General features: G+C 46.9%; 1 protein-coding gene across 2 annotated transcripts in view; it reads left to right on the plus strand.

Moving 5' to 3' along the window:
* Positions 1–2,198: 2,198 nt before the first annotated feature.
* The window catches only part of rlf (RLF zinc finger), a 95,444-nt gene continuing 79,231 nt past the window's right edge, over positions 2,199–18,411 (plus strand). The window contains exon 1 of one of the 2 annotated variants that reach the window (XM_038796650.1): positions 2,199–2,399. In XM_038796650.1, coding sequence (XP_038652578.1) covers positions 2,271–2,399 — 129 coding nt within the window. In that variant the 5' untranslated portion in view covers positions 2,199–2,270. Of the gene's footprint in view, positions 2,400–6,030; positions 6,067–18,411 lie in introns of those variants that run through there. The other variant, XM_038796659.1, reaches the window with a different exon arrangement.

Raw genomic sequence — 18,411 nt, forward strand, 5'->3', positions numbered from 1 at the left:
TTGGAGCACTGTTCCTGTGCCAAGATTCCACACGACAATGCATTAAGCCGCCTCCCTCTTCCCACCAGGCTGCTGGCGCTGGTTGACAAGATCATCGCTGGCCTCCATTTTATGGACTCTCTGCCAGCCACGGCATCTTGCATCCACAGTTGCACCGAAAGTTGTCCCGGGTATGACACATCATCCGCTATGGAGCTCAGCACCGTGCCTTGCCGAGTGACTAGACAGCCTACATCACCAAGATACTGGGGTTAAGCACTGAGGATGGTGTCATCCTGTGGGGAACACACGTGGGGGTTCTCAAGCGGGGATGCGAGACGCTTTTGTAGGACCTCCACAATGGGCACCCATAGCTACTTTTGGTGGCCAGGGATTAATGCAGACATACAGAATTTGGGCCAGCATTGCGCAGGGTGCCAGAAGCACTAGAACCTGCTAATGGTGGCGCTGCCTCATCCACAGACTTTACGGGGCCATTCCAAGGGCAATGTTCCTCATTGTCATGGACGCCCACTCGAAGTGGATGGAAGTTCACAAGATGCAGGTGGTGACTGCTCGGGCAACCATCGAGCGGCTGCAGCAGTCATTCAGCAAGCATGGAATACCCGAGGTGCTGGTTTCAGATAACGGAACGGCTTTCGCAAGAGCAAGCGCGTAGTTTTAGGGTGTTCAGGACCGCAAACAGAATTCCCCAAGTGCGTACCACCCAGCGTCAAAGAAATTAGCGGAGCTGACCGTCTACACCTTTAAACTTGGCATGAAGAAGCAGGCCACCGGTTTCTGGGAGACTTGACTGGCACGATTCTTATTTTGCTACCGAAAAACGCCGCAAGCTACAATAGCTGAACAGCTGATGGATTGCCGCCTCTGGGCCCGTTTGAGTTAGGTCATCCCCGACATTCGTGGGAAAATCCTCTGTGGCCAGGAGAGGACTGAGGTTGCACAGGCCGGCATAAGACTTTGCGGATGTTCGTCCTTGGTGATCTGGTGCATGTCCGGAACTTTTCTGAAGGGGTCATGTGGATTCCAGGTATTGTATTGGCACAGACAAGGCCAGTCTTGTATCGAATTTGGGCACAGGAGCGCAGTCAAATCGACACATGGACTATCTCCATGACTGCATTCCTGACACACCAGACTCAGTTCCAATTCGAGCCAATCCGCTGCTTGTGTTGGCATCTCAGCCACCATTACCACCTTAACTCCGGTTGTGCCAGCCATAGAGACTGGACACCGACATCAAAGATGCCAGACAAAGCCCCGCCCAGTTCCAAATCCAAGTCGGACATGGATGTGTTGCCACCGACAGAGCCTGCTATGCCACATCCCACAGCCTCATTGGTTTTGCTGGCACCACCTAGGCGCTGCACGCGAAAAAGCTGCTCCTTGTCCAGCATGCTCCTCCGGATGTCACACGGTCGGCTCCCAACAGCCATCCTTGGAAGAAGACGCGAGACTTCTCGGATCAGTCCATGAACATCACTCCGGGCTTTGGGAGGGGGGGGGGGGGGGGGTGGAGCGTGTTACTGCAATAAGTCCATGGCAGCAGCAGTTCCTTCACCAGCATTCCTTTTATTAACAAAACCAACAGCAGAACAACCATGTGAATTCAGTTTGCTGTCTACACTGGGAGTGCAGAGGATCAGACACTCCCTGCAGGAGACAGAGAAAGGGCCATGAAAGGGCCTGGTTGGCCCATTAATCAGGGAACTCTTATTCTAATCGGCCAGTCTCAAAGGCCTGGTCTAAGTCATTACAGTTATAACCCCTATGGAGGTCACAGTATAACGACAATCCGATTCTGGATGATCTCCATGGAATACGAATTTCCCAGTCACCTGTGCGGGACTTTCTCTTAACTCGGGGAATACTCACTTATATATAAACCCCAACCTGGGTGCAGGGCAAGGAGGGAGACCAACCCTTTGGGGAGTGAAGACTTTCTATACATTGAATAAACCTTGCCATTGATTTCTACCTGCTGCTTCATGCCTGCTATTTTGGCGGATTCTACACAGAGGGCGGGTGCAGACTCGATGGGCCGAATGACCTCCTCTGCGCTGAGAGGTTCTCTGGTTCTCAGTGTGTGTGACTTTGCTATGTAAACAGACCGGGGTGTCACGGGCCTACATGTCGAGGCAGCGAGCGGGCATTATGACGTCATAAGAAGGCGCGGACCGGGCGCGCCCCTGCGTGCGCTGTGACGTCAGAAAGTGGGGGCAGGGCTTGCTCACGTGACCGGTGGCTACGCGCAACAGTGGAGAGCGAAGATGGCGGACGGCGAGAGCGAGCAGGCCCCCGAGCCTTTAACCGAGCGGCTCAGGAGGGTCCAGGCCGAGTTACGGAGGCGAGGCCTGTCCAAGGAGTCCTCGGCGCATTACTGCCAGCGTTTCTGCGAGGTGGGTGCCTGACTTTCGAGCGGCACCGGAATGGCGCTGTTTTGGTCGGGCGGGCCGGGGGAGGGGGGCGGTGTTTTGTTGAGAGGCTCGGGGACGGAGGGAGGGCGTCCACTCCAACAGCGTCTCTCTCCCCGGGCCCGATCGGAGAGGGGGGCAAATCCGCATAAACACCTTCACCTCCCCCACCTCCCTCCATTATTTCGATTGGCTTTTCCTCAGAGAGCATAATCATCGCGGTTCAAAAGTTAACCGTTGAGCCAGCGCTTGTTTTTATTTTGCTCAGCGCGCACACACACCAGTCTCTTGGAGTTAAACGTGTATCCCCCCAACCTCTCCTCAACTATCTCCCCCCCCCCCCCCCCCCAGTGTTGCCTCAGCACGAACAATAGCCTGAGTGAGCAACCTTCCCACCACTCAACAGGGGAAACGAAAGGCTGCTTCCAGCTGTTTCTGCTAAATTATGTCCTTCCAAGAAAAAAGGGCGCAATCTCAAATCTTAAAATCGGATGGTGAAGATGAGCATTTTATAAAATAATTCTGATGCAAGTCGATCTCGTGGTGCTGCAGGGACTGATTAGATATCTCTTTGGGATCGACAATTCCCGAGCCTGTTCACCATCTTCCCCACAATGTTCCCAATCCGTTGAAGTTTTGTGGATTTTTCTTTGCAATAATTGAACTTTTATAAGTTAGTTTCAAGTGAAGTAAAAAAAACTAGAATTTTAAGGCTTCGTTTTGAAAAATGAAGTATCTGCAGTAGTTTGTTTATATTGCATTAGAATAATGGTGCTTAATTTCATTGGTTGTTTATATATCGCAATTCACGCATGTGTGGCTTGGTTATGTAGAAGCGTTGCAAGGTTTTGTTAAATGTCTGAAAATAAATGGATTCCCAATCTGTCAACGGTTAATGTAAAATGGTAATTTCAGCCTTTAAAAAATGTTGAAGCACGATTTAGTAGGTTGCTTGAGATAAGATTTTTCGATACTTGTCTAATTTTAACTACATTTATTTACCAATCATTTTTATTGTTTTTTGTTCAGTACTTTGTCATTTTCTTCTGACATCTTACACCTAACGGGTGTTTGAGTTTGTTTTTTAATTTCACGATGGATGCAACGTTGAATATAGTTCAATGTAAATCGCATCCATCCTGATTACTGTTTGGTGGAAATTAGAAGTTACTGTATTGCTCCTTTTTAACCTACGAGTGCAACATATCACTGTGGATTATGTATGCATACGTAATGAATGTAGAAGCTGTCTGTTAAACTGAATGCTACAGAATTCCAATTGTTACGCAGCGCATTTCTCTGTGCATCATAATTGCTAATGTTTTATCCTATTTTATGCTTTGAAGTGAGTTGGGAGCAGTCTGCAAAGTAAACACTTTGTGGCAAATTCTGCCACTGGAATGTTTTAAGATTCCACTCTAATGAAGGGAATTGTTCATTCTACTCTTGGGAGCTCTAGAATTCAGAATTTGTGGTCACAATAAGGGGAGTGTTACACAAGATTTGGTCTCGTCGGCAATTAAAGTTTTTGGAATGTCTAATTTTAAAGGGGTAATTGGTGTTTTGTGACACGTGATACTTTGGTTCATGAAAATATTGTACTAATTCCTTCGGTCATGTCAATCTGGATGTTTGAACACTAAGCTGCTTGTTCACTCTTCCCATCACCTTCTCCTTCAATAGAGAATTTGTACACCTAATATCACTCGCCCGATCCACTGATTTTGAACTACAGGGTTTCATTCTGGCACATATGCTGCACTTCTACCAATATGTAAACAGACGGAGCTGATGGAAGAGTAAATTGAAAAGCGGAATACTGTGGATGTTGAAAATCTAAAATAAAAACAGAAAATGCCTGGTCAGGCAGCATCTGTGGAGAGAAATGATAGGCCATGGATCTGAAACATTTAATCTTTATCTCTACACAGATGCAACTTGAACTGCTGAGTATTTTCAGTCTTTTCTGTAAAGAGTTAGGTGCTTCCAGTTATGCTATCTGTGTAGAAATATATTGATCTCGGGCATTAATTTTTTAAAAATAAATTTAAAGTACCCTATTTTTTTCCAATTAAGGGGCAATTTAGTGAGGCCAATCTACATACCCTATACATTTTGGATTGTGGGGGAGAATGTGCAAACTCCACAAAGGTAAGGGACTGGTTTATCACAGTGGGCTAAACAGCTGGCTTGCAATGCAGAACAAGGCCAGCCTTGCGGGTTCAATTCCCGTACCAGTCCCCCCCCCCCCCCCCCCCCCCCCCCCCACCACAGGTGCCGGAATGTGGCGACTAGGGGCTTTTCACAGTAACTTCATTGAAGCCTACTTGTGACAATAAGCTATTATTATTATTATTATTATTACAACAGTGACCCAGGGCCGGTATTGAACCCGGGTCCTCAGCGCCATGAGGCAGCAGTGCTAACTACTGTCGCCCAATATCGGGCATTAATGAAGAAGATCTGAAACGGGAAGTTTTATTGCTGTTCTGGTTTAAATATGGTCCTGTTAAAAAGATAGAAGTTGTAATGTTCGAGTGTAATACTGTATATTTTGTAAGTGTAGATTGTAATTTGAGGGAGTTAAAATTTAACCAACGTTGCGTATGTTTCCATTTATGGGGCCTCACAGTGCCAAACACCCAGGTTCAATTCCGGACTTGGGTGACTGTCTATGTGGGTTTTCTCGGAGTTCTCTTGATGGGGTGAATGACCTTCTGCATTGTAAGAATTCTACGATTCTACGTACCTGTTGTGGTGGCAGTTTTGATTAAAGGCCAAACTTGCTAAAACCTGAAGTTTGCATCATCATCTGGAGTTTAAATTGGTCTGAAATTTCCCCTGGCTCTCCAATATCTAGCACCTGTAAAGGTTGTTCTACTTAAACCAGTCCAAACTGTTTGAATTTTGCAAGTGTGTCCTGTGAGGTTGCTTCAAATGTTAATATTGACAAAATGCAAATGATATCTCACTGGTGTCCCAAGGGCAGCATGGTAGCACTGTTGCTTCACAGCGCCAGGGTCCCAGGTTTGATTCCCGGCATGTGTCATTTTGTGCAGAGTCTGCATGTTCTCCCTGTGTCTGCGTGGTTTACCTACGGGTGCCTTCCACAAGTTCCAAAAAAGACACGCTGTTAGGTAATTTTGGCACTCTGAATTCTCCCTCTGTACCCAAACAGCCGCCAGAATGTGGCCACTCAGGGCTTTCCACAGTAACTTCATTGCAGTAAGCCTACTTGTGACAATAAATATTATTATCTCAATGAATTGGAAGAGAAATAGTTGGACATTGTACATTAGATGCCTATGGACGGAATGCACAGTGCTGGGGTGTATTTGGGTGCTCCATTTCTAGACTTCAGATTCAAAGTTGCACAGGATCTATCCCTCTCAATCTGATTTCATATATTTTTTTTAAATATTGGCAACATCGACCAATAACACACACTTTTATGTTCCATATTTTCACTGATGACATCCAGCGCTATCGCACGACTGCTTCTCTGCCGTCTCTGATTTGTCATGGTGCTTGGTTGATATCCTTTGCTCGAAGGTTTTCTTCAACTAATTGCTAAGAAGACCAAAGCCGCTGCCATATGTTCCTGGTCTATGACCATCAACTCAATCCCTTGATGGAGGATTTTGACACTGAGGTAAGTTTTTGGATCCAAAACTGGTCCATCACCATGAATGATGACTTCCAGCTCTGTAATGTCACCAGTCTCTGCAGTAGCTCATTTGCTGCTGAAACTGTCATCTATGCCGTTGTTACTTTGAGAATTGAATTTGTGCTGCTGGCTGACCTGACAAAACTACCTACATCTGTCCTAACATCACCAATTCGCTCATCATTGCTGTACTTCCTGACCTACATTGACTCTTAATTCCAGCAATACTGACATTTTAAAATAATCCTTGTTTTCGATCCCTACACAATTACTCCCCTCCTTATCTGTAGCTTTTCAGTCATACAGCCTGTTCAGATCTCTGACCTCTTGAATGTCTCTGAATTTAGTTGCTCCAGTTGGCGACCTTAGGCTCTGAAATTCAACCCCAGCTCTGTTCTTTATGATGACCCTTTAGGATGACCCTTTGGTCAAGTGCTCGGTCACCCACCCTAATAGCTCCTTACATGGTTCAACACATAATTTATGTTCCTCTGAAGCACCTTGCAACTGTTGAAGGTGCTGTAAAAATGCCAGTTGTGTTGCATGCTGGCTCTTAATGGATGCAGCCAAAGGCAACACGAGTAAAAATGTGACTCACTAAGACAGGTGGTTTGCCTTCGTGAGTCCGGCAAGTATTATCATTGCTGCTGGCTTTGTCGGGCATCTGATTGTTGTCAGTGGTACTAAAACAAGATTTGCTTGTTTTGCGTTGAAATGACATGATAATAATTTGAGGGACTTTGGTCATGGTAGTAAATTTGCACATTTTATATGCTGACAGGAATTGTAACATGGATAACTGGTGCAAAAAGACGTAGTCAGAATAATGCTGATAATGTGGGCAGTTGTGAAAAGGTATCCGCTTATCAAGGTAGACCTTCAAGGGCTTGTCTAATGACTGTTTAAAATAACAATTGTGCAAATATTGGAGTCCCTCATGTAAACACAACTAAATTTTCCCATTTGCAGTGTGAACTTGCATTCTCGTATAGCATTTGTTGGCACTACCTTAAATAGAAATAATTCTCCTGGGAAATACTTCTCCTTTTCCCAACAGGGGGCTACTATGCAACACTGGTTCACTGAGCACATGTGCATTGGATCTCTTGTGGCAACATATGGCACTTGTCATTTAATTGTCGGAAGTTAATTGATATAGTGAAGTGTTTGGTTACGAGGCAGATATAAAATAAGAGGCAAATTGAAGTCAGGAACAGATTCTTCAATGTGAGCAGATTAGCCAGTCATTACAGGAGAGGCTTTGGTTTAATTCCAGGAAGGTGAGGCTCAGTTTCCTAGTTTGTTCTGAACTGACTCCATCAGTCAAAGGGGAAATTATCAGGATTCCTGGTTTCACCTCATCTGGAAGTGCAGGTGTCTGGTTGAGAGAAGAGCACAATGCTGGACTCGGCAGTCATTCCAAACATTTAGACATGGGTGTGAACACTGACTAATTATTCCTGTTTCTTCCCACACCTCCAAGACAGTGAATTCCACGGAGATACAGACAAGGTCACATAAGCTGTCTTGAAGTCATCCTTCAGAGATGAACTGAGAAAATGAAATATTTTTTGGACATTTACTTAAGTTTTTTAATGAGGTGACACAGGCAGTGGATGAAGGTAGTGTTGTGGATGTTGTACATTTGAACTTTCAGAAAGCACTTGATTAGAATACCACATGGCAAGTTGATTAGCAAATTAAAATTGTTTGGGATTGATGGGTCCTTGGCAGCATGGAATAGAAATTGCTAAGAGATAGGAAACAGAGGGTAGGTATAGATGGGCATTTCGCAGACTGGAGACAAGTTGAAAGTGGTGCCCCCCAGGGCTCAGTGTTGGGACCCTTGCTTTTTCTGATTTATATAAATGATTTGGAAGTGTTGAGGGCAAAATCTCTAAATTTGCAGGTAATACTAAGCTAGGGAGAATAGTGAATTGTGAGGATGAAGCTGAGCGACTTCAGAGGAATATTGACAAGTTGGCCAAATGGGCAGACACCTGGCAGATGAACGTCAGTACAGTGAATTGTGAGGTAATGCATTTTGGTAAAAGCATGGGAGACAATATAGGCTCAATGGTACAACTTTGAGGGGAGTATAGGAGCAGAGGGATCTCTGGTTCAAGTGCATAATTCTCTGAAGGTGGCCAGGCAACTTGAAACGGTTGTTAAGAACGCTTAAGCAGCTTTGGGTCTATAAATAGAGGCATGGCGTATAAAAGCCAGGAAGTGATGCAACACCTCTACAAATCATTGGTCAGACCACATTTGGAGTATTGTACAGATTTCTGGGCACCTTATTTGAGGAAAGATGTTAAAGCCACAAAGAGAGTGTAGAGGAGATTTACTAAAATTTGTACCAGGATTGAGGAATCTTAGATATCAGGAAAGATTGGAGAAATTGGGCTTGTTCTACTTGGAGCATTGGATTAAGATGGTCAGCAAGAGAGCTCGGAGTGAGAGGGGGAGAAACATCTTTACTCAGTTGTTGGGGTTTTGAATGCACTCCGTGGAGAATGGTGGAGGTGGATGCCATAGGAGGTTTCAAAGAGCTGGATATTCATTTGAAAGTGATGAATTTAGAGGGCTATGGGGCTGGGTAAATGGGACTAGCTAGGTTCTTTTGGGAGCTGGTGCAGACACGATGGGCCGAATGGCGGTCTCCTGTGCTGTAAATAACAAACAAATAGACATAGCAAGATTGAGTCACTCTTTGATTATATCCTCAGCTCATTTCTTTACACATGCAATTGCTAGCAGTAATTGTCAGATGTGCAAGGAAGGCTGTTCAACTCTCTTTGGGTACCATGCCCTAAGAGGATGTTGGTGACTTTGAACCTCCATCATTTTTTTTTAAAATTTAGATTACCCAATTATTTTTTCTATTAAGGGGCAATTTAGAGTGGCCAATCCACCTACTCTGCACATTTTTGGGTTGTGGGGGCGAAACCCACGCAAACACGGGGAGAATGTGCAAACTCCACACGGACAGTGACCCAGAGCCGGGATCGAACCTGGGACCTCAGCGCCGTGAGGCGGTTGTGCTAACCACTAGGCCACCGTGCTGCCCTGAACCTCCATCTTAATCTTGCCCTGGAGGGCAGCACGGTGGCACAGTGGTTAGCATTGCTGCCTACGGCGCTGAGGACCCGGGTTCGAATCCCGGCCCTGGGTCACTGTCTGTGTGGAGTTTGCACATTCTCCCCGTGTCTGCGTGGGTTTCGCCCCCACAACCCAAAAGATGTGCAGGTTAGGTGAATTGGCCACGCTAAAATTGCCCCTTAATTGGAAAAAATAATTGGGTACTCTAAATTTATAAAAAAAAAACTTTTTAAAAAAAATCTTGCCCTGGAGATGTGGTTCATCTTCGTTGGTGGTTCATTCATTCAGATTGTTGGAAAAGTCATTCTTTATCTGCTTTGATCTTTTTTACTATCGATCTTTCCCATCAGCATCAGACTTTCTAAGTCACAATTTCTGATTACGTGCCCAATTTTCTCTTCCTGATCTAAAAGAAAATTCCAGTTAAGGGGGCAACTTAGCATGGCCAACCCACAGCTTCGGGTTGTGGGGGTGAGACCCACTCAGACACAGGGAGAATGTGCAAACTCCACACGGACAGTGACCCGGGGCCAGGATTGAACCCAGGTCCTCGGTACCATGAGGCAGCAGTGCTAACCACTGCACCGCCATGCTGCTCTGTCTCCTCCTGATTTTGGTCAGCAGAGTTCTTTTGGTCTCCGGTTTTAGGCACACGCCTTCGTTGGTGGTGTGACTTGTCAAAGATATATCTTCATTATTCACCTCAGAAACTATATCGTTGCAGCTTCAATTCTTCTGTGCATTGCTTCGCTGATCATCCAACACTCAAAATTGAAGTGATGTAGAAATTCAGGATTCTCAGCTTTATTTTCATGGCTAGTTTTTAGTTGATTGTCTTTTTTACTTTTTTGAAATGCACCTTTGGCCATCCCAACCATCATATTTTTTCTTGGCTGTACTTTCCATCCGATGTTCACCTCTTTCTAGGGAAAAAAACCTCGTCTACCTGTATGACCTTTTTAATTTTTCACTGAAATCGGGCAAGATTTTCTTTTTGGACACGACTGGACATGTTGTTTTCTTAAAAGTTTATGCTCAGCCCATTCTTCTCTCTTTCTTACTTCAGTAAGGAGAGATGATATCTTGCAGGGGGCATTTTAATGATAGTGACCACAACATGATGCAATTTAAGTTTGTTATGGGCAAGGAAATAGACAAATTACAGAAAAAAGTCTCGGATTGGGGAAGAGCAGACTTTAGTAAAATAAGGCAGGGCCTGGCCAAAGAAGATTGGAACAAGGTACTGGTGGGGAGATCTACAGAAGAGCAGTGGGGGGTGTTCAAAGAAGAAATGTGGAGGTTACAGCCCCAACAAGATCCCTCTAGGGTGATGGGAAGGAATAACAAGCCCAGAGAACCATGGATAACCAAAAGATGTTCAGGATACAATGAGAAGGAAGAGAGAGATGTTTAATAAGTACAATGGGAGCAAATCACAGGCATTAGTGGAGTATAGAAAGTGCAGGATGGAGCTTAAAAGGGGGCGGCATGATGGCGCAGTGGTTACCGCTGAGGACCCAGGTTCGGTCCCAGGTCACTGCCCGTGTGGAGTTTGCACATTCTCCCGGTGTCTGGTCTCACTCCCAAACCCAAAGATGTGCAGAGGCGGTGGATTGGCCAGGCTATATTATCCCTTAATTGGAAAAAAATAATTGGGTACTCTAAATTTATTTTAAAAAAGGATGGAGCTTAAGAAAACAATTAGGAGAGCAAAGAGGGGATAAAAGAAATCTCTTTGTAAAAGTAGGGAAAATCCCAAGATATAGAAGTACATCAATGGGAAGAGGATAACTAGGGAAAAAGTAGGGACCATTGCGGACTAGGGGGGGATCTGTGGGTGGACCCAGAAGACATGGGTAGGGTGTTAAATGAATATTTCACATCTACCTTCACCCAAAAGAATGAGGCGGCACATATGGAACTCTGGCAGTGAGACTATGAGGTTATTGAGCAAGTTGTCATAGTGAGGGGCAAGGTATTAGAGGTGTTGACCGGCTTAAAACTGGAGAAATTTCCAGGTCCGGCCGAATTGTGTCCCAGGTTGCTATGCGAGGCGAGGGAGGAAATTGCAGGGGCCCTGATACAAATTTTTAATTCCTCTGTGGCCAAGGGAGAGGTATCAGAGGACTGGAGAACCGCAAATGTGATCCCACTATTTAAGGAGCCTGTAGGGATAAGCCTGGGAACTAGTGGCCAGTGAGTCACACATCAGTGGTGGGGAAACTAATTGAGAAAATTCTGTGGAGAGAATCTATCTGCACTTGGAGAGGCAAGGTTTGGTCAGCAGGGTAAATCTACATTTGGCATGCGGGAGTCTTTTAAAGAGCAGTTGATGGGCGTGCAGGACAGGCATGTGCCGGTAAAAAGGAAAGTCCGCATTCGGGAACAATGGATGATCCGGGAAATTGAGAATATTGTCAAAAAGAAAAAAATGCATATGTGAGGTACAGGCAACTTAAAAACAGATGAAGCACTTTTAGAATACAAGGAAAGTAGAAAAGAGCTCAAGCTGGGAGTTTAGAGGGAAAAAAGGGGTCACAAAATGTCTTTGGCAGGCAGGATTAAGGCGATCCCAAAACATTTTATACCTATATTAGAAACAAGAGGGTAGCTGGAGAAAGAGTTGGTCCACTTGAGGACAAAGGAGGGGATCATGTTGATTGGTGGTGTCTCAGAGGGATGTGTAAACACTTTAGAACAGGTCGTTATTACGAGGGAGGAAGTGTTAGGTGAGTTAAAAAGCATTAAGGTAGACAAATAACCAGGGCCAGATGGCATCTATCCCAGATTACCGAGGGAGGCAAGAGATTAAATCGCTGGGCCTCTGACAGAAATCTTTGTGTCCTCATTGGCCACAGGTAATATCCCAGAAGATTGGAGGATCGAAATGTTGTACCATTATTAAAGAAGGGTTGCGAGAATAATCTGGGTAATTATAGGCCAGTGAGTTTGACGTCAGTGATAGTGAAATTGTTGGAAAAGATTCTCAGAGATAGGATCTATGCACATTTGGAAGTGAATTATCTTATTAGCAATAATGTGGAGATGCCGGCATTGGATTGGGGTGAGCACAGTAAGAAGTCTTAAAACAGCAGGTTAAAGTCCAACAGGTTTGTTTCAAATCACTAGCTTTTGGAGCGCTGCCCTTTCCTCAGGTGAATGAAGAGGTAGGTTCCAGAAACATACATATATATGAAGACAAAGTCAAAGATGCAAAACAATGCTTTGAATGCGAGCATTTGCAATTAAGTCTTTACAGATCCAGAGATAGGGGTAACCCCACGGGGAACACTTCAGCAGTCAAGGGCATTCAGCCTCTGATCTCTGGGTAAGCGTTCTCCAAGGTGGCCTTCAGGAAGCGCGACAATGCATAATCGTCGAGCAGAAACTTATAGCCAAGTTCTGCACACATGAGTACTGCCTCAACCTGGACCTTGGAGTCATGTCGCATTACATTTGTCCCCCACCATCTGGCCTGGGCTTGCAAAATCCTACCAACTGTCCTGCCTTGAGGCAATTCACACCTCTTTAACCTGGGGTTACCCCTATCTCTGGAACTGTAAAGGGCTGTGGATGTTTGTCTCCATGGACTTTCATAAAGCATTTGATAAGGTCCCTTATGGCAGGCTGGTGCAAAAGATTAGATCACATGGGGTCAGAGGTGAACCAGCTCGATGGTCCAGAACTGGCTTGGCCATAGAAGACTGAGGGTGTTTTTCCGAATGGAGGTATGTAACTAATGGTGTTCCGCAGGGATCAGTTCTGATGCCTCTGCTCTTTGTAATATACATAACTGATTTGGAAGAAAACGTAGCGGGTCTGATTAGCAAGTGTGCGGACTATACTAAGATTGCAGGAGTTGCGGATAATGATGAAGATAATCAGACAATACAACAGGATATAGATAGGCTGCAAAATTGGGCAAAGAAATAGCAGATGAAATTTAACCCGGACAAATGTGAGGTGATGCATTTTGGTAGATCCAATTCAGGTGGGAGCTGTAAAATAAATGGCAGAACCATTCGGAGCATCGAGAGACAGAGATCTGGGCATGCAGGTCCACGGATCCTTAAAAGTGGCTGCACAGGTGGAAATGGTGGTAAAGAAAGCATATGGCATGCGTGCCTTCAGAGGATGGAATATCGAGTATAAAAGCTTGAAAATGTTACAATTATATAGAACGTTGGTTAGGCCACATTTGGAATACAGTGCTTAATCCTGGTCACCGCACTACCAGAAGGACGTGGAGGCTTTGGAGAGAGTACAGAAAAGGTTTACCAGGATGTTGCCTGGTATGGAGGTTATTATCTATGAGGAGAGATTGAATAAACTAGGATTATTCTTCCTCGAGAGACGGCTGAGGGGTGACCTGATAGAAGTTTATAAAATTATTAGGGGTATAGATAGGGTCAACAATTGGAGACTTTTTCCCAGGGCGGAAATGACAATTACAAGGGGGCGCAAGTTCAAGGTGAAGGGGGACAGGTTCAGTGGGGATGTGTGGGGAAGTTTTTTTTTTTTTTACACAGGGTGGTGGTGGCCTGGAATGCACTGCCAAGTGAGGTGGTTGAGGCAGATATGTTAGCGACCGTTAAGATTTATCTGGATAGGCACATGAACAGATGGGGTTTAGAAGGATTCAGGAGGTTGTTCCAGATAGGACTCGTGATCTGCGCAGGCTTGGAGGGCCGATGGGGCTGTTCCTGTGCTGTATTGTTTTTGTTGTTGGAATAGTCAGCATGGCTTTGTCAAAGGGAGATCATGTCTAATACATTTGATTGCATTTTTTGAGCATGTGACTAAGTGTGTCGATGAGGGTAGTGCAGTTGATATAATTTACTTGGATTTCAACAAAGCATTTGACAAGGTCCCACATGGGTGATTTATAAAGAAGGCAAATGCACATGGGATACAGGGGAACTTGATACGGTGGATTCAAAGCTGGCTGAGCTGTAGGAAACAGGGTGATTGCAGACGCTGCTTTAGTGACTGGTGGCCAGTGGCGTACCGCAGAGATCTGCGCTGGGTCCCCTATTATTTGTCATTTATATAAATGACTTGGATCAGGAAGTTTGCAGATGATACAAAGATAGGCTGGTTGGTTAACAGTGAGGTTGAGAGCCTTGAGTTACAGGAAGATGTAGACGGCATCATGATTAGTTAATTATTGGATGATCAAATGGGCAGAAAATTGGCAGATGGAATTTAATCCAGAAAAGTGTGAGGTGTTACACTTTGGAAGGACCAATTTGACAAGGAAATATTCAATGAATGGCACTATACTGGAAGTCCTGAGGAACAAAGACACCGTGGTGAGTTTGCAAATAGATCTCTGAAGGCAGAAGGGCAGGTTAATAGGGTAGTGAAATAGACATCTGGTACACTTGCCTTCATCAATCGTGGCGTAGATTAGAAAAGCAAGGAAGTCAGACTTCCGGTGGCGGCTATGAAGGAGTAAGACGCACATTTGATGGCTCCCAATCTGGTCGTACTTTTGGACCTTTCCCGCGGACTTTTTTCTGGTTTTAAATGGCAAATTCGAAGGCTGAGGCAATTGGGCACCGTTTCCATGCATCGGTGTGGAGAAAAAGATTAGAAGTACACGAAAGGGCAGAAACATGAAGTTTGTCACGAGCTGTGTTGAAACTGCAGCCGGAGACAGTATGGCTGAGGGCCAGACCCCTGGGGTGGCAGCACAACGACCAATGGACCCAGTGATGAGGGCCATTCAGGATGGTTTTGCCAGGCAAAAGTGGGAATGTTTGGACCCGATTTAAAGAATCGATTGATCGGCTAGAGAGCAGACTGGACGCCCAGGATCGGACGATTCAGAAGGTGGAGAAGGCGCTGCTTGAACAAGAGGAGCATCAAACGGCAGTTGAGCTGGTGGTCGGGATGCTTCGGGAACAGCAGAAAGGACTCCTGGAGAAGGTGGAGGACCTTGAGAACCGGTCCCGCCGGCAAAACTTAAGAATAGTCGGGCTACTGGAAGGGGCTGAGGGAGCGGACACTGGGTCATACGTGCATGGTATTTTGAAAAGCTGCTGGGGGAGGGGGCATTCCCCCGAACGCTGGAGATGGACAGGGCGTACCGAGCGTTTGCTAGGAAGTCGTGAGCGGGGGACCTTCCGAGGGCAATGGTGGTGAGATTCCATAGGTTCCTGGACAAGGAATGTATTCTTCGATGGGCCAAGCGCACGCGGAGTTGTAAGTGGAACAACAGCATCCTGCGGGTGTACCAGGACCCGAGTGTGGAGGTGGCGAGGAAGTGGGCAGGCTTTAATCAAGTCAAGGCGATTTTCTTTAAGAAGCAGGTGAAGTTCGGTCTGCTGTATTTGGCGCGTCTTGGGTCACGCATGAGGACCAGCATCACTATTTTCAGTCGCCTGATGAGGCACTGGACTTTGCTAAAAGAAAAGGACTGTTGGGGGTCTGAGAACTCTCGGACTTAGAGGCAACTTGTTGGCATATATTGAGCCCCTTTTTTCTGTTTTTCTGTATTTTTTTTCTCTCCCTTGGTTTTTGGTGTGTTTTGTTTTCCTGGTTTTTAAATTGGTTATGCCTTCTCTTATTGTATTGTGTCTGTTTTTGGAGCTTTGTTTAGGGTAAAAAGGTGGGGTGGGGGAGTAGATTTTTCATTTTTGGGTTCTTTTTCTCGGTAGATGTTGGCAATGTCCTTTTTGTGTTTTTGTTGATGTGCACTTTTGTGGGATGGAGACATGCCTGTTTGAGTTTCGGTGAGTGGTGCTTTTGTTTTTGTGTTTTCTTGCTGTTGGGTGTTTGGGGATTGTTGGATGAGGGAATTTGTTTGTATGAGCGGGGGTGAGGGAACAATAGGTGGGAGACTTCTTGGTGGCAGGGTTCTACTGACGAGGGAGGGACTTCGATGGAGGGATACTGAGGGGGTTCGGGCCGTTGTGGGGTGGGCCGAAGGCGGTGCATAGGCTGGAGGCGGGCCCAAGAAAGGCGATGGCTGATCCGGGGGGGGGGCGGGGGCTAGGGAAAATTCCGGACCTGGACTCTCTCAAGCTGATTATGGGAGGGGATTATAATATGGTTATTGATGCAGGCCTGGACCGGTCATGCTCGAGAATGGGCAGGGTGCCAGCTTTGGCAAAGGAGTTGAAAGGGTTCATGGGGGGGAGATGGATCCATGGAGATTTAGGCAGCCGAGGGCGAAGGAATTTTCTTTTTACTCCCATGTACATAAGGTGTATTCCCGGATCGATTTCTTTGTCATGGGTAGGGCCCTATTAGCGGGGGTGGTGTACACTGGGTACTCGGCGATTACAATCTCGGACCATGCGCCACACTGGGTGGACCTGCAGGTTAGTATGGATAGCAATTGGCGCCTGCAATGGAGGTTGGATGTAGGGCTATTGGCGGATGAAGTGGTGTGCGAGAGGCTGAAGTCATGCATGCTGAATTACCTGCAGGTAAATGATACGAGGGAGGTCTCAGCAGCGATGGTCTAGGAAGCGCTGAAGGCAGTGGTGAGAGGAGAGCTGATCTCGATCCGGGCTCACAGGGACAGGGCGGATAGGGCAGAAACGGAGCGACTGGTAAAAGAGATTCTGAGTTGATAGGTATCCGGAGGTTCCATAGGCAGGGCTTTTAAGGGAGTGCCGGAGGCTACAGGCGGAATTTGGTTTGTTAACCACCGGGAGGGCAGTGGAACAGCTCAGAAAGGAGAAGGGGGCGATTTACGAGCACGTTGAGAAGGCCAGCAGGATACTTGCACAGCAGTTCAAAAAGAGAGAGGCAGCTAGAGAAATAGGGAAAGTTATTGACGGGGAGGGGAGCTTAGTTGGGGACTCAGCGGGGATGAGCAAGGCCTTTCGGGACTTTATAGCAGATTGTATACGTCGGAACCCCCTGCGGGGCCGGAGGGGAGGTGAGGCACTTGGATGGGCTGACTATCCCGAAGGTGGATGGGGAGCTGGTAGAATGGCTGGGGCCCCGATCGAGCTGGAGGAGATCGTGGAGGGTCTGAAGGCCATGCAGTCGGGTAAGGCCCCGGGACCGGACGGGTACCCAGCCGAGTTCTATAAAAAGTTCTCCGGAATATTGGGGCCGGTGCTGATGAAGGTCTTTAACGAGGCTAACGAAAAAGGGGTTATGCCCCAGACGATGTCACAGGTCATGATCTCGCTCATTCTGAAACAGGACAAGGACCTGGAGCTATGTGGGTCTTACAGTCCAATTTCTTTGCTGAACGTAGATGCCAAACTTCTGGCCAAATCTTGTCCTCCAGGATTCAGGACTGTGTACCAGATGTCATAGTGGAGGATCAGACGGCGTTCGTTAAGGGCAGGCAGCTGGAGGCCAGTGTAAGAAGGCTGCTAAACGTGATCATGATGCCCCCGGAAGGTAGGGAGGTTGAGGTAGTGGTCGTGATGGACACAGAGAAAGCCGTTGACCGGGTTGAGTGGGATTATTTATGGGAGGTGCTGGAGTGGTTCGGGTTTGGGAGGGGCTTCATTGACTGGGTTAGATTGCTGTACCGGGCTCCGGTTGCAAGTGTACGGACAAACAGGACGACTTCGGACTATTTCAGACTGCACCAGGGGACGAGACAGGGATGCCCCCTCTCCCCACTGCTGTTTGCGCTGGTGATAGAGCCGCTGGCAGTTGCACTGAAGGCCTCAAGGGGCTGGGGGGGGGGGGGGGGGGGGGGGGGGGGGGGGGGGGGGGGGGGGGGGGGGGGGGGGGGGGGGGGGGGTGCGGTCGCCGGTGCAGTACTCCACCAGTCCAGTGGTGGTGGCGGCCCTGAGAGCCTGAGGGCAGTGGAGGAGACATGTGGGAGCAAGGGGGGCAACGGTGTGGTCCCCAATCTGCGATAATAACCGGTTTGCCCCGGGGAAATTAATTTCGATATTTACAGGTGCGGGACTTTCGGCAGAGGCAGGTGCCAGCCTTCCCACTCCTGCTAAGGGGGATTCAGGATAGGGTGGTTTCTCGAGGACGGATAGGAGAGGGGAGCATCTCGGACATATATAAGGAGCTTATGGGTTCGGAGGAGACTCAGACCGAGGAGCTGAAGCAAAAGTGGGAGGAGGAGCTGGAGGGAGAGATAGAGGAGGGCCTCTGGGCGGACGCGTTGGGTAGGGTCAACGCAACCGCAAGATGTGCCAGGCTCAGCCTGATCCAATTTAAGGTTGTTCACCGAGCTCACATGACAGTTGCCCAGATGAGCAGATTCTTTGGGGTGGAGGTAGGTGTGCAAAG

This window comes from Scyliorhinus canicula, chromosome 1 (genome assembly GCF_902713615.1).
Source record: "Scyliorhinus canicula chromosome 1, sScyCan1.1, whole genome shotgun sequence".
Taxonomy (NCBI): Eukaryota; Metazoa; Chordata; class Chondrichthyes; order Carcharhiniformes; family Scyliorhinidae; genus Scyliorhinus; species Scyliorhinus canicula.